Source organism: Sycon ciliatum, chromosome 5, assembly GCF_964019385.1.
Source record: "Sycon ciliatum chromosome 5, ocSycCili1.1, whole genome shotgun sequence".
In the NCBI taxonomy this organism is placed as follows: domain Eukaryota; kingdom Metazoa; phylum Porifera; class Calcarea; order Leucosolenida; family Sycettidae; genus Sycon; species Sycon ciliatum.
The window spans coordinates 18,812,054-18,830,413 of NC_088647.1; the positions used below are offsets into that span (position 1 = coordinate 18,812,054).

Here is an 18,360-nt window from a genome sequence, read left to right on the forward strand (position 1 = left end):
TACCTTTAAACCTTATACATTTAGTTATGGAATCAGATAACAAACTTCCATCGTGATACTGTATCTTTGTCTCCAGTACAATGTCCAGCTGTTTCTGCTTCTGGACTCAATTACAAACCCATTGCCACCAACAGCACACGGCCAGGTACTATGGTATATATCGAGTGTGCACTGGGATATGTGTCTGACAATGGTATGGCAATCACCAACACTAAATGTCAGAACACTGGAGTATGGCAACCAAGTCTGCCATTGTGTGACAGTAAGTCTTTACAGGCTCTAGCGTCGACAACGCTCGTATACCAGAGATGCAACAAACTATCGTCTTTAGGATCAAATATTCTCTGTTTTCTCGCCTCACATATACTAGCACACACAGAGACATAGGCAGCAACAGTGACAACACACAAAGTGAAGGATAGTTGACCGCAGCCAGATGTGACTGGGTAGTTGGCCGGAGCCAGATGTGAACCGGATAACAAGCGAGGTATGGAAGCAACCACTGAGAACAGAGTGTCCCAGATAGAATAGGCTAGCCAGTGGATAGCAGAAATAAGCCATGATGCAGAACCACTTGGGACTGTCAGATTAATTTTCCTGGAATGAGCACACCGGGAAAGAACCCTCACGACGATGGACGCAGTGGTGAGGGATAAACACGGGTGTATATCTCACATGGCGATCAGGCATCATTTAGGCATGGCACGCACATCACGGTAAAAAGTGATCAATAAAGCAATGAAACCAAGCGCAGAAATGAAGGGTGGGAGGGCAGGGACACTGGTGAAACTCAAAACTGACTGAAGAAGTCAGGAAAAGAAGAGGCTCAGCCGGCGAGAAATACATCTTTCCAGAGGACGAATAGTCAAGAATTGCCGATTATTATCTGTGCTAGGCTAGCTAATTATGGAACATGCTACCGTATACGTGAAAGAACGTGATTAATTTTGAAAGGACTGGGCGAACATCAAAATCACATGATCTGTGGGCGAAATGAACTGCCGGAAACGAGAAATCACAGGCATTTTCCTGGAATAGGTTAGAGGCCACTGGTTGCAAATTTTAAGTCATCAGAGTGGCGGAGGTCGTCGTAGCACTTTTTCTTTAAGGTCTGAATTGGCTCCCCGGAAGGGCGAGGCTGGGAGGCCATTTCAGGTCTCAATCATGGAGTGTGGAAGGAATTGAAAGACATCGTTCCGGACTGAGGTATGGCAATATTTGGCAGCTGCAATGGATGGAGGCTCGCGATTGTGCGGATGTTTGCTCCCGTGCTAGGCCTGGCTGGGTATGCAGCTGGCGGGGTAGATACTTCGAAGCAGTAATGTTGTTAGTATCGCAAGGCCATGCAAGTAGTTGTTAGTATGGCAAGGCCATGCAAGTAGTTGTTAGTATGCCAAGACCAGTCAAGTAGTTGAGCTTGAAGAGGTATAAGAGGGCAGCCACATTGCAACGGATATCTACACAAGTCAGGTAACACCCATCACCCGCGAGATGGAGTGCCCTATGGTGAATGGCGGGAATCTTGTCTAGTACAGAGGATGTTGAGCTCATCTCTACGAGCACACCACACTCCAGGATCGACAAGACGAAGCCACAAACAACTACGTCGTGAAAGTAGGAGTTGAGGGCGAGAACACTCTTGTGAGTGCCTGGCCAGATCTTTACTAGCCAGTAGCAACCTGTCACTGCAGATTTATACCAAACCTCAACAAACGCAGAAGAGGGAATCGAGGAAAGGGAACTAATCTGGCGAGATGTGGGCTTCGAATACTGCCAGAGTGTCGAATTCCTAATAACCAGCAGCACGATGTCTAACACGAGAGCCACAGAAACACGCAATGCAAGAACACAACAGAGAAAACGAAATCCTATACGGTGAGGGCGGCTTCTGGACGAGACAGCTGGACACCTCTTTTGTTGTCCGGGTCACTCACTCAAAGGCACACTTGCTGTCGTGCCAAAACGTCGTTGGCCTCCTCCAAACCCATGAAAAATGGAAGAAAGGCAATACGGAGAGCGCGCAAAAACAGTTGACCATGGATTATTTGCGCTCCTTGTTTTCTCCAACTCTAGGATGGTTGGTAGGGAATGTTCCGTGTTCCTGAAGACCCTGGGGAGTCTGCTGCATTATCCGGTTGCGATGAATAACCTGAGCGGAAAATATTCACAAAAAACACCATCAAAATCAGCTACAGTTGCATGCCAAATATGGCTGCACTCATCAAAAGCCACAAAAAAGCGGTTCTCTCCCCGAAAACTAAAAAAAACGGAAAAGCCCTGCAACTGCCGAGACAAGTCAGCTTGTCCACTCACCGGTGAATGCCAAATGACGGAGCTGATATATGTAGCATCCATAACGTCAGGCCCCACCAAGAAGGAATACACCAGTATGTCGGCGCCACCGTTCAAGTCACGCCATGCCAACCACATGACAACAACAAGATACGAGAAGTACTCCAGCACCACTGAGCTCTCCAACTACATCTGGAACCTTAAGTATTTTGTATTTATATCATTATCTCATGGCACATCATGATGACGGCCAATAAAACTGAGACAAGGGTGAAAGCCAACCACAGCAGTAAAACAGATAAAAGAATACAAATAAGAGGCAAAGAAGGCAAAGGAGGAGACAAACCAGCAGGATATACATGAAACCTATAATTGAGCAGAGATTTTAGCAACAAAATTATCCATCGACGTGCTGGTCTTGGCCTGCGTTGGTAATGTTTAAGTAATCCAACACCCATTACGAAGTCGAATGGAGGATAAAAGATCGCGCCCGGGCATACTCCAATATCACGAAGCGGTGTTCCCTCTGTACCGGAGAAAAGTATCACATCCTGAACACGCTAGGGTCACCATCCAGCCTCAACAAGTGCTCAGAAATGGTGTCCAAGTGCCGAAACAAGAACGAGTATCTCCTCAAAACCACAGTGTGACCTAAACATGTCTCCACAGCCTCCTGCCCACACCATTCACGCTCACTCACCTTGCTCATAACACCCTGCCCACACCATTCACGTTCACACACCTTGCTCATAACACCCTCCCCACACGATTCAAGATCACAAACCTTGCTCATAACACAATGCCCACACCTTTCACGTTCATACACCTTGCTCATAACAACCTGCCCACACCATTCACGTTCACACACCTTGCTCATAATACCCTGCCCACACCATTCACGCTAACGCACCTGGATCATACCACCGTGCCCACACCTTTCACGTTCATACACCTTGCTCATAACACCCTGCCCACACCATTCACGTTCACACACCTTGCTCATAACACCCTGCCCACACCATTCACGTCCTCACACCTTGCTCATAACAACCTGCCCACACCATTAACGTTCACACATCTTGCTCATGACACCCAGCCCACACCATTCACGTTCACACACCTTGCTCATAACACCCTGCCCACACCATACACGCTCCCGCACCTTGCTAAAAACACCCTGCCAACAACATTCACGTTCACACACATTGCTCATAACACTCTGCCCTCACCATTCACTATCACACACCTTGCTCATAACCCCCTGCCCACACCATTCACTCCAACGCACCTTGCTCACAACACCCTGCCCACACCATTTACATTCGAACACCTTGCACATAACACCCTGCCAACACCATTCACGTTCACACACCTTGCTCAAAACACCCTGCCTACACCATTCACGTTCACACACCTTGCTCATAACACCCTGCCCACACCTTTCACGTTCACACACCTTGCTCATAACACCCTGCCCACACCATTCACGTTCACACACCTTGCTCATAACACCCTGCCCACACCGTTCACGTTCTCACAACTAGCTCAAAACACCCTGCCCACACCATTCACGTTCACACACCTTCCTCATAACACCCTGCCCACACCATTCACGTTAACAAACCTAGGTCACAACACCCTGCTCACACCATTCACGTTCACACACCTTGCTCATCACACCCTGCCCACACCATTCACGTTCAATCACCTTGCCAGTAACACCCTGCCCACACCATTCACGTTCACACACCTTGCTCATAAGACCCTGCCCACACCATTCACGTTCAAACACCTTGCTCGCAACACCCTGTCTACACCATTCACGTTCACACACCTAGCTCAAAACACCCTGCCCACACCATTCAAGTTCACACACCTTCCTCATAACACCCTGCCCACACCGTTCACGTTCACACACCTTGCTCAAAACACCCTGCCCACAACATTCACGTTCACACACCTTACTCATAACACCCTGCCCACACCGATCACGTTCACACACCTTGCTCATAATACCCTGCCCACACCATTCACGTTCACACCCCTTGCTCATAACACCCTGCCCACACCATTCACGTTCACACACCTTGCTCATAACACCCTGCACACACCATTCACGTCCTCACACCTTGCTCATAACAACCTGCCCACACCGTTAACGTTCCCACATTTTGCTCATGACATCCAGCCCACACCATTCACGTTCACACACCTTGCTCATAACACCCTGCCCACACCATACACGCTCCCGCACCTTGCTAAAAACACCCTGCCCACAACATTCACGTTCACACACATTGCTCATAACACTTTGCCCTCACCATTCACTATCACACACCTTGCTCATAACCCCCTGCCCACACCATTCACTCCCACGCACCTTGCTCACAAAACCCTGCCCAAACCATTTACGTTCACACTCCTTGCTCATAACACCCTGCCAACACCATTCACGTTCACACACCTTGCTCAAAACACCCTGCCCACACCATTCACGTTCACACACCTTGCTCATAACACCCTGCCCACACCATTCACGCTTACGCACCTGGCTCATAACACCCTGCCCACACCTTTCACGTTCACACACCTTGCTCATAGCACCCTGCCCACACCATTCACGTTCACATACCATGCTCATAACACCCTGCCGACAACATTCACGTTCACACACCTTGCTCATAACACCATGCCCACACCATTCACGTTCACACACCTTGCTCATAATACCCTGCCCACACCGATCACGTTCACACACCTTGCTCATAACACCCTGCCCACACCATTCACGTTCACACACCTTGCTCATAACACCCTGCCCACACCATTCACGTTCACACACCTTGCTCATAACACCCTGCCAACACCATTCACGTTCACACAACTTTCTCATAACACCCTGCCCACACCATTCACGCTCACACACCTTGCTCATAACACCCTGCCCACACTGATCACGTTCACACACCTTGCTCATAACACCCTGCCCACACCATTCACGTTAACAAACCTAGGTCACAACAACCTGCTCACACCATTCACGTTCACACACCTTGCTCTACACACCCTGCCCACACCATTCACGTTCAATCACCTTGCTAATAACACCCTGCCCACACCATTCACGTTCACACACCTAGCTCATAAGACCCTGCCCACACCATTCACGTTCAAACACCTTGCTCACAACACCCTGTCTACACCATTCACGTTCACACACCTAGCTCAAAACACCCTGCCCACACCATTCAAGTTCACACACCTTCCTCATAACACCCTGCCCACACCGTTCACGTTCACACACCTTGCTCAAAACACCCTGCCCACAACATTCACGTTCACACACCTTACTCATAACACCATGCCAACACCATTCACGTTCACACACCTTGCTCATAATACCCTGCCCACACCATTCACGCTAACGCACCTGGATCATACCACCGTGCCCACACCTTTCACGTTCACACACCTTGCTTATAACACCCTGCCCACACCATCCACGTTCACACACCTTGCTCATAACACCCTGCACACACCATTCACGTCCTCACACCTTGCTCATAACAACCTGTCCACACCATTAACGTTCACACATCTTGCTCATGACACCCAGCCCACACCATTCACGTTCACACACCTTGCTCATAACACCCTGCCCACACCATTCACGTTCACACACCTTGCTCATAACACCCTGCCCACACCATACACGCTCCCGCACCTTGCTAAAAACACCCTGCCAACAACATTCACGTTCACACACATTGCTCATAACACTCTGCCCTCACCATTCACTATCACACACCTTGCTCATAACCCCCTGCCCACACCATTCACTCCAACGCACCTTGCTCACAACACCCTGCCCACACCATTTACATTCGAACACCTTGCACATAACACCCTGCCAACACCATTCACGTTCACACACCTTGCCCAAAACACCCTGCCTACACCATTCACGTTCACACACCTTGCTCATAACACCCTGCCCACACCTTTCACGTTCACACACCTTGCTCATAACACCCTGCCCACACCATTCACGTTCACACACCTTGCTCATAACACCCTGCCCACACCGTTCACGTTCTCACAACTAGCTCAAAACACCCTGCCCACACCATTCACGTTCACACATCTTCCTCATAACACCCTGCCCACACCATTCACGTTAACAAACCTAGGTCACAACACCCTGCTCACACCATTCACGTTCACACACCTTGCTCATCACACCCTGCCCACACCATTCACGTTCAATCACCTTGCCAGTAACACCCTGCCCACACCATTCACGTTCACACACCTTGCTCATAAGACCCTGCCCACACCATTCACGTTCAAACACCTTGCTCGCAACACCCTGTCTACACCATTCACGTTCACACACCTAGCTCAAAACACCCTGCCCACACCATTCAAGTTCACACACCTTCCTCATAACACCCTGCCCACACCGTTCACGTTCACACACCTTGCTCAAAACACCCTGCCCACAACATTCACGTTCACACACCTTACTCATAACACCATGCCAACACCATTCACGTTCACACACCTTGCTCATAATACCCTGCCCACACCGATCACGTTCACACACCTTGCTCATAATACCCTGCCCACACCATTCACGTTCACACCCCTTGCTCATAACACCCTGCCCACACCATTCACGTTCACACACCTTGCTCATAACACCCTGCACACACCATTCACGTCCTCACACCTTGCTCATAACAACCTGCCCACACCGTTAACGTTCCCACATCTTGCTCATGACATCCAGCCCACACCATTCACGTTCACACACCTTGCTCATAACACCCTGCCCACACCATACACGCTCCCGCACCTTGCTAAAAACACCCTGCCCACAACATTCACGTTCACACACATTGCTCATAACACTTTGCCCTCACCATTCACTATCACACACCTTGCTCATAACCCCCTGCCCACACCATTCACTCCCACGCACCTTGCTCACAAAACCCTGCCCAAACCATTTTACGTTCACACTCCTTGCTCATAACACCCTGCCAACACCATTCACGTTCACACACCTTGCTCAAAACACCCTGCCCACACCATTCACGTTCACACACCTTGCTCATAACACCCTGCCCACACCTTTTACGCTTACGCACCTGGCTCATAACACCCTGCCCACACCTTTCACGTTCACACACCTTGCTCATAGCACCCTGCCCACACCATTCACGTTCACATACCATGCTCATAACACCCTGCCGACAACATTCACGTTCACACACCTTGCTCATAACACCATGCCCACACCATTCACGTTCACAAACCTTGCTCATAATACCCTGCCCACACCGATCACGTTCACACACCTTGCTCATAACACCCTGCCCACACCATTCACGTTCACACACCTTGCTCATAACACCCTGCCCACACCATTCACGTTCACACACCTTGCTCATAACACCCTGCCAACACCATTCACGTTCACACAACTTTCTCATAACACCCTGCCCACACCATTCACGCTCACACACCTTGCTCATAACACCCTGCCCACACTGATCACGTTCACACACCTTGCTCATAACACCCTGCCCACACCATTCACGTTAACAAACCTAGGTCACAACAACCTGCTCACACCATTCACGTTCACACACCTTGCTCATCACACCCTGCCCACACCATTCACGTTCAATCACCTTGCTAATAACACCCTGCCCACACCATTCACGTTCACACACCTAGCTCATAAGACCCTGCCCACACCATTCACGTTCAAACACCTTGCTCACAACACCCTGTCTACACCATTCACGTTCACACACCTAGCTCAAAACACCCTACCCACACCATTCACGTTCACACACCTTCCTCATAACACCCTGCCCACAACATTCACGTTCACACACCTTGCTCATAACACCATGCCCACGCCATTCACGTTCACACACCTTGCTCATAATACCCTGCCCACACCGGTCACGTTCACACACCTTGGTCATAAAACCCTGCCCACACCATTCACGTTCACACACCTTGCCCATAACACCCTGCCCACACCATTCACGTTCACACACCTTGCTCATAACACCCTGCACACACCATTCACGTCCTCACACCTTGCTCATAACAACGTGCCCACACCATTAACGTTCACACATCTTGCTCATGACATCCAGCCCACACCATTTACGTTCACACACCTTGCTCATAACACCCTGCCCACACCATACACGCTCCCGCACCTTGCTAAAAACACCCTGCCCACACCATTTACATTCACACACCTTGCTCATAACACCCTGCCCACACCATTTACATTCGAATACCTTGCACATAACACCCTGCCAACACCATTCACGTTCACACACCTTGCTCAAAACACCCTGCCCACACCATTCACGTTCACACACCTTTCTCATAACACCCTGCCCACACCTTTCACGTTCACACACCTTGCTCAAAACACCCTGCCCACACCATTCACGTTCACACACCTTTCTCATAACACCCTGCCCACACCATTCACGTTCAAACACCTTGCTCACAACACCCTGTCTACACCATTCACGTTCACACACCTAGCTCAAAACACCCTACCCACACCATTCACGTTCACACACCTTCCTCATAACACCCTGCCCACACCATTCACGTTCAAACACCTTGCTCAAAACACCCTGCCCACAACATTCACGTTCACACACCTTGCTCATAACACCATGCCCACACCATTCACGTTCACACACCTTGCTCATAATACCCTGCCCACACCGGTCACGTTCACACACCTTGGTCATAAAACCCTGCCCACACCATTCACGTTCACACACCTTGCTCATAACACCCTGCCCACACCATTCACGTTCACACACCTTGCTCATAACACCCTGCACACACCATTCACGTCCTCACACCTTGCTCATAACAACCTGCCCACACCATTAACGTTCACACATCTTGCTCATGACATCCAGCCCACACCATTTACGTTCACACACCTTGCTCATAACACCCTGCCCACACCATACACGCTCCCGCACCTTGCTAAAAACACCCTGCCCACACCATTTACATTCACACACCTTGCTCATAACACCCTGCCCACACCATTTACATTCGAATACCTTGCACATAACACCCTGCCAACACCATTCACGTTCACACACCTTGCTCAAAACACCCTGCCCACACCATTCACGTTCACACACCTTTCTCATAACACCCTGCCCACACCTTTCACGTTCACACACCTTGCTCATAACACCCTGCCCACACCATTCACGTTCACACACCTTGCTCATAACACCCTGCCCACACCGTTCACGTTCACACAACTAGCTCAAAACACCCTGCCCACACCATTCACGTTCACACACCTTACTTATAACACCCTGCCCACACCATTCACGTTAACAAACCTAGGTCACAACACCCTGCTCACACCATTCACGTTCACACACCTCGCTCATCACACCCTGCCCACACCATTCACGTTCAATCACCTTGCAAATAACACCCTGCCCACACCATTCACGTTCACACACCTTGCTCATAAGACCCTGCCCACACCATTTACGTTCAAACACCTTGCTCACAACACCCTGTCTACACCATTCACGTTCACACACCTAGCTCAAAACACCCTACCCACACCATTCACGTTCACACACCTTGCTCATAACACCATGCCCACACCATTCACGTTCACACACCTTGCTCATAATACCCTGCCCACACCGATCACGTTCACACACCTTGCTCATAACACCCTGCCCACACCATTCATGTTCACACACCTTGCTCATAACACCCTGCCCACACCATTCACGTTCACACACCTTGCTCATAACACCCTGCACACACCATTCACGTCCTCACACCTTGCTCATAACAACCTGCCCACACCATTAACGTTCACACATCTTGCTCATGACATCCAGCCCACACCATTTACGTTCACACACCTTGCTCATAAAACCCTGCCCACACCATACACGCTCCCGCACCTTGCTAAAAACACCCTGCCCACAACATTCACGTTCACACACATTGCTCATAACACTTTGCCCTCACCATTCACTATCACACACCTTGCTCATAACCCCCTGCCCACACCATTCACTCCCACGCACCTTGCTCACAATACCCTGCCCACACCATTTACGTTCACACTCCTTGCTCATAAAACCCTGCCAACACCATTCACGTTCACACACCTTGCTCGAAACAACCTGCCCACACCATTCACGTTCACACACCTTGCTCATAACACCCTGCCCACACCATTCACGCTCACGCACCTGGCTCATAACACCCTGCCCACACCTTTCACGTTCACATACCATGCTCATAACACCCTGCCGACACCATTCACGTTCACACACCTAGCTCATAACACCCTGCCCACACCATTCACGTTCACACAACTTGCTCATAACACCCTGCCCACACCATACACGTTCACACACCTTGCTCATAACACCCTGCCCACACCATTTACATTCACACACCTTGCTCATAACACCCTGCCCACACCATTCACGTTCACACACCTTTCTCATAACACCCTGCCCACACCATTCACGTTCGTTCACACACATTGCTCATAACACCCTGCCCTCACCACTCACTATCACACACCTTGCTCATAACACCCTGCCCACACCATTCACGTTCACACACCTTGCTCATAACACCCTGCCCACACCATTCACGTTCACACACATTGCTCACAACACCCTGCCCTCACCATTCACTATCACACACCTTGCTCAAAACTACCTGCCCACACCATTCACGTTCACACACCTTCCTCATAACACCCTGCCCACACCATTCACGTTCACACACCTTCCTCATAACACCCTGCCCACACCTTTCACGTTCACAAACCTAGGTCAAAACACCCTGCTCACACCATTCACGTTCACACACCTTGCTCATCACACCCTGCCCACACCATTCACGTTCACACACCTTCCTCATAACACCCTGCCCACACCATTCACGTTCACACACCTTGCTCAAAACACCCTGCCCACACCATTCCCGTTCACACACCTTCTTCATAACACCCTGCCCACACCATTCACGTTCACACACCTTGCTCAGAACACCATTCTCACACCATTCACGTTCACACACCTTGCTCATAATACCCTGCCCACACCATTCACGTCCACACACCTTGCTCATAACACCCTGCCCACACCATTCACGTTCACACCTTGCTCATAACACCCTTCACACACCATTCACGTCCACACACCTTGCTCATAAAAACCTGCCCACACCATTAACGTTCACACATCTTGCTCGTAACACCCAGCCCACACTATTCACGTTCACACACCTTGCTCATAATACCCTGCCCAAACCATTCACGTTCACACACCTTGCTCATAATACCCCGCCCACACCATTCACGTCCACACACCTTGCTCATAACACCCTGCCCACACCATTCACGTTCACACCTTGCTCATAACACCCTTCACACACCATTCACGTCCACACACCTTGCTCATAAAAACCTGCCCACACCATTAACGTTCACAACTCTTGCTCATAACACCCAGCCCACACCATTCACGTTCACACACCTTGCTCATAACACCCTGCCCACACCATTCACGTTCACACACCTTGCTCAAAACACCCTGCCCACACCATTCACGTTCACACACCTTGCTCATCACACCCTGCCCACACCATTCACGTTCACACACCTTGCTCATAACACCTTGCCTACACCATTCACGTTCACACACCTTCCTCATAACACCCTGCCCACACCATTCACGTTCACACACCTTGCTCAAAACACCCTGCCCACAACATTCACGTTCACACACCTTGCTCATAACACCATGCCCACACCATTCACGTTCACACACCTTGCTCATACCACCCTGCCCACACCATTCACGTTCACACACCTTGCTCATAACACCCTGCACACACCATTCACGTCCTCACACCTTGCTCATATTAACCTGCCCACACCATTAACGTTCACACATCTTGCTCATGACACCCAGCCCACACCATACACGCTCCCGCACCTTGCTAAAAACACCCTCCCAACAACATTCACGTTCACACACATTGCTCATAACACTCTGCCCTCACCATTCACTATCACACACCTTGCTCATAATCCCCTGCCCACACCATTCACTCCCACGCACCTTGCTCACAACACCCTGCCCACACCATTTACATTCACACACCTTGCACATAACACCCTGCCAACACCATTCACGTTCACACACCTTGCTCATAACACCCTGCCCACACCTTTCACGTTCACACACCTTGCTCATAACATCCTGCGCACACCATTAACGTTCACACACCTTGCTCATAACACCCTGCCCACACCGTTCACGTTCATACAACTAGCTCAAAACACCCTGCCCACACCATTCACGTTCACACACCTTCCTCATAACACCCTGCCCACACCATTCACGTTAACAAACCTAGGTCACAACACCCTGCTCACACCATTCACGTTCACACACCTTGCTCATCACACCCTGCCCACACCATTCACGTTCAATCACCTTGCTAATAACACCCTGCCCACACCATTCACGTTCACACACCTTGCTCATGAGACCCTGCCCACACCATTCACGTTCAAACACCTTGCTCACAAAACCCTGTCTAAACCATTCACGTTCACACACCTAGCTCAAAACACACTGCCCACACCATTCACGTTCACACACCTTCCTCATAACACCCTGCCCACACCATTCACGTTCACACACCTTGCTCAAAACACACTGCCCACAACATTCACGTTCACACACCTTGCTCATAACACCCTGCCCACACCATTCACCCTCACGCACCTGGCTCATAACACCCTGCCCACACCTTTCACGTTCACACACCTTGCTCATAGCACCCTGCCCACACCATTCACGTTCACATACCATGCTCATAACACCCTGCCGACACCATTCACGTTCACACACCTTGCTCATAACACCCTGCCCACACCATTCACGTTCACACACCTTGCTCATAATACCCTGCCCACACCGATCACGTTCACACACCTTGCTCATAACACCCTGCCCACACCATTCACGTTCACACACCTTGCTCATAACACCCTGCCCACACCATTCACGTTCACACACCTTGCTCATAACACCCTGCCCACACCGTTCACGTTCACACAACTAGCTCAAAACACCCTGCCCACACCATTCACGTTCACACACCTTCCTCATAACACCCTGCCCACACCATTCACGTTAACAAACCTAGGTCACAACACCCTGCTCACACCATTCACGTTCACACACCTTGCTCATCACACCCTGCCCACACCATTCACGTTCAATCACCTTGCTAATAACACCCTGCCCACACCATTCACGTTCACACACCTTGCTCATAAGACCCTGTCTACACCATTCACGTTCACACACCTTGCTCAAAACACCCTGCCCACACCATTCACGTTCACACACCTTCCTCATAACACCCTGCCCACACCATTCACGTTCACACACCTTGCTCAAAACACCCTGCCCACAACATTCACGTTCACACACCTTGCTCATAACACCATGCCCACACCATTCACGTTCACACACCTTGCTCATAATACCCTGCCCACACCGATCCCGTTCACACACCTTGCTCATAACACCCTGCCCACACCATTCACGTTCACACACCTTGCTCATAACACCCTGCCCACACCATTCACGTTCACACACCTTGCTCAAAACACCCTGCACACACCATTCACGTCCTCACACCTTGCTCATAACAACCTGCCCACACCATTCACGTTCACACATCTTGCTCATGACATCCAGCCCACACCATTTACTTTCACACACCTTGCTCATAACACCCTGCCCACACCATACACGCTCCCGCACCTTGCTAAAAACACCCTGCCCACAACATTCACGTTCACACACATTGCTCATAACACTTTGCCCTCACCATTCACTATCACACACCTTGCTCATAACCCCCTGCCCACACCATTCACTCCCACGCACCTTGCTCACAATACCCTGCCCACACCATTTACGTTCACACTTCTTGCTCATAACACCCTGCCAACACCATTCACGTTCACACACCTTGCTCAAAACACCCTGCCCACACCATTCACGTTCACACACCTGGCTCATAACACCCTGCCCACACCTTTCACGTTCACACACCTTGCTCATAGCACCCTGCCCACACCATTCACGTTCACAAACCATGCTCATAACACCCTGCCCACACCATTCACGTTCACACACCTTGCTCAAAACACCCTGCCGACACCATTCACGTTCACACACCTTGCTCATAACACCCTGCCAACACCATTCACGTTCACACAACTTGCTCATAACACCCTGCCCACACCATACACGTTCACACACCTTGCTCATAACACCCTGCCCACACCATTAACATTCACACACCTTGCTCATAACACCCTGCCCACACCATTCACGTTCACACACCTTGCTCATAACACCCTGCCCACACCATTAACGTTCACACACATTGCTCATAACACCCTGCCCTCACCATTCACTATCACACACCTTGCTCATAACACACTGCCCACACCATTCACGTTCACACACCTTGCTCATAACACCATGCCCACACCATTCATGTTCACACACATTGCTCATTACACCCTGTCTCACCATTCACTATCACACACCTTGCTCAAAACAACCTGCCCACACCATTCACGTTCACACACCTTCCTCATAACACCCTGCCCACACCATTCACGTTCACACACCTTCCTCATAACACCCTGCCCACACCTTTCACGTTCACAAACCTAGGTCAAAACACCATGCTCACACCATTCACGTTCACACACCTTGCTCATCACACCCTGCCCACACCATTCACGTTCAATCACCTTGCTCATAACACCCTGCCCACACCATTCACGTTCACGAACCTACGTCAAAACACCCTGCTCACACCATTCACGTTCACACACCTTGCTCATCACACCCTGCCCACACCATTCACGTTCACACACCTTTCTCATAACACCCTGCCCACACCATTCACGTTCACACACCTTGCTGAAAACACCCTGCCCACACCATTCCCGTTCACACACCTTCTTCATAACACCCTGCCCACACCATTCACGTTCACACACCTTGCTCAGAACACCATGCTCACACCATTCACGTTCACACACCTTGCTCATAACACCCTGCCCAAACCATTCACGTTCACACACCTTGCTCATAATACCCTGCCCACACCATTCACGTTCACACACCTTGCTCATAAAACCCTGCCCACACCATTCACATTCACACACCTTGCTCATACCACCCTGCACACACCATTCACGTCCACACACCTTGCTCATAAAAACCTGCCCACACCATTAACGTTCACACATCTTGCTCATAACACCCAGCCCACACCATTCACGTTCACACACCTTGCTCATAACACCCTGCCCAAACCATTCACGTTCAGACACCTTGCTCAAAACACCCTGCCCACACCATTCACGTTCACACACCTTGCTCATCACACCCTGCCCACACCATTCACGTTCACACACCTTGCTCATAACACCTTGCTCACACCATTCACGTCCACACACCTTCCTCATAACACCCTGCCCACACCATTCACGTTCACACACCTTGCTCAAAACACCCTGCCCACAACATTCACGTTCACACACCTTGCTCATAACACCATGCCAACACCATTCATGTTCACACACCTTGCTCATAACACCCTGCCCACACCATTCACGTTCACACACCTTGCTCATAACACCCTGCACACACCATTCACGTCCTCACACCTTGCTCATAACAACCTGCCCAAACCATTAACGTTCACACATCTTGCTCACGACACCCAGCCCACACCATTCACGTTCACACACCTTGCTCATAACACCCTACCCACACTAAACACACGCTCCCGCACCTTGCTAAAAACACCCTCCCAACAACATTCACGTTCACACACATTGCTTATAACACTCTGCCCTCACCATTCACTATCACACACCTTGCTCAGAACCCCCTGCCCACACCATTCACTCCCACGCACCTTGCTCACAACACCCTGCCCACACCATTAACATTCACACACCTTGCACATAACACCCTGCCAACACCATTCACGTTCACACACCTTGCTCATAACACCCTGCCCACACCTTTCACGTGCACACACCTTGCTCATAACACCCTGCCCACACCATTAACGTTCACATACCTTGCTAATAACACCCTGCCCACACCATTCACGTTAACAAACCTAGGTCACAACACCCTGCTCACACCATTCACGTTCACACACCTTGCTCATCACACCCTGCCCACACCATTCACGTTCAATCACCTTGCTAATACAACCCTGCCCACACCATTCACGTTCACACACCTTGCTCATAACACCCTGCCCACACCATTCACGTTCAAACACCTTGCTCACAACACCCTGTCTAAACCATTCACGTTCACACACCTACCTCATAACACCCTGCCCACCCCATTCACGTTCACACAACTTGCTCATAACAACCTGCCCACACCATTCACGTTCACACACCTTGCTCATAACACCCTGCCCACACCTTTCACGTTCACACACCTTGCTCATAACACCCTGCCCACACCATTAACGTTCACATACCTTGCTAATAACACCCTGCCCACACCATTCACGTTAACAAACCTAGGTCACAACACCTTGCTCACACCATTCACGTTCACACACCTTGCTCATCACACCCTGCCCACACCATTCACGTTCAATCACCTTGCTAATACAACCCTGCCCACACCATTCACGTTCACACACCTTGCTCATAACACCCTGCCCACACCATTCACGTTCAAACACCTTGCTCACAACACCCTGTCTAAACCATTCACGTTCACACACCTTCCTCATAACACCCTGCCCACCCCATTCACGTTCACACAACTCGCTCATAACAACCTGCCCACACCATTAACGTTCACACATCTTGCTCATGACATCCAGCCCACACCATTCACGTTCACACACCTTGCTCAGAACACCCTGCCCACACCATAAACGCTCCCGCACCTTGCTAAAAACACCCTGCCCACAACATTCACGTTCACACACATTGCTCATAACACTCTGCCCTCACCATTCACTATCACACACCTTGCTCATAACCCCCTGCCCACACCATTCACTCCCACGCACCTTGCTCACAACACCCTGCTCACACCATTTACGTTCACACACCTTGCTCTTAACACCCTGCCAACACCATTCACGTTCACACACCTTGCTCAAAACACCCTGCCCACACCATTCACGTTCACACACCTTGCTCATAACACCCTGCCCACACCATTCACGTTCAAACACCTTGCTCATAACACCCTGCCCACACCATTCACGTTCACACACCTTGCTCATAACACCCTGCCCACACCATTCACGTGAACACACATTGCTCATAACACCCTGCCTTAACCATTCATTATCACACACCTTGCTCAAAACAACCTGCCCACACAATTCACGTTCACACACCTTCCTCATAACAACCTGCCCACACCATTCACGTTCACACACCTTCCTCATAACACCCTGCCCACACCTTTCACGTTCACAAACCTAGGTCAAAACACCCTGCTCACACCATTCACGTTCACACACCTTGCTCATCACACCCTGCCCACACCATTCACGTTCAATCACCTTGCTCATAACACCCTGCCCACACCATTCACGTTCACAAACCTACGTCAAAACACCCTGCTCACACCATTCACGTTCACACACCTTGCTCATCACACCCTTCCCACACCATTCACGTTCAATCACCTTGCTAATAACACCCTGCCCACACCATTCACGTTCACACACCTAGCTCACAACACCGTGTCCACACCATTCACGTTTGCACACCTAGCTCAAAACACCCTGCCCACACCATTCACGTTCACTAACCTTCCTCATAACACCCTGCCCACACCATTCACGTTCACACACCTTGCTCAAAACACCCTGCCCACACCATTCACGTTC

At 50.3% G+C, this 18,360-nt stretch overlaps 1 protein-coding gene across 1 annotated transcript; it reads left to right on the forward strand.

Annotated features, from left to right (window-relative positions):
* The first annotated feature begins 3,091 nt into the window (after positions 1-3,091).
* Positions 3,092-17,388, forward strand: LOC135816865 (mucin-2-like). Its single transcript, XM_065329967.1, has 3 exons — positions 3,092-4,007; positions 5,307-6,569; positions 16,607-17,388. The coding sequence occupies exons 1-3, from the start codon at positions 3,092-3,094 to the stop codon at positions 17,386-17,388; spliced, it is 2,961 nt and encodes a 986-aa protein (XP_065186039.1).
* The last annotated feature ends 972 nt before the right edge of the window (positions 17,389-18,360 follow it).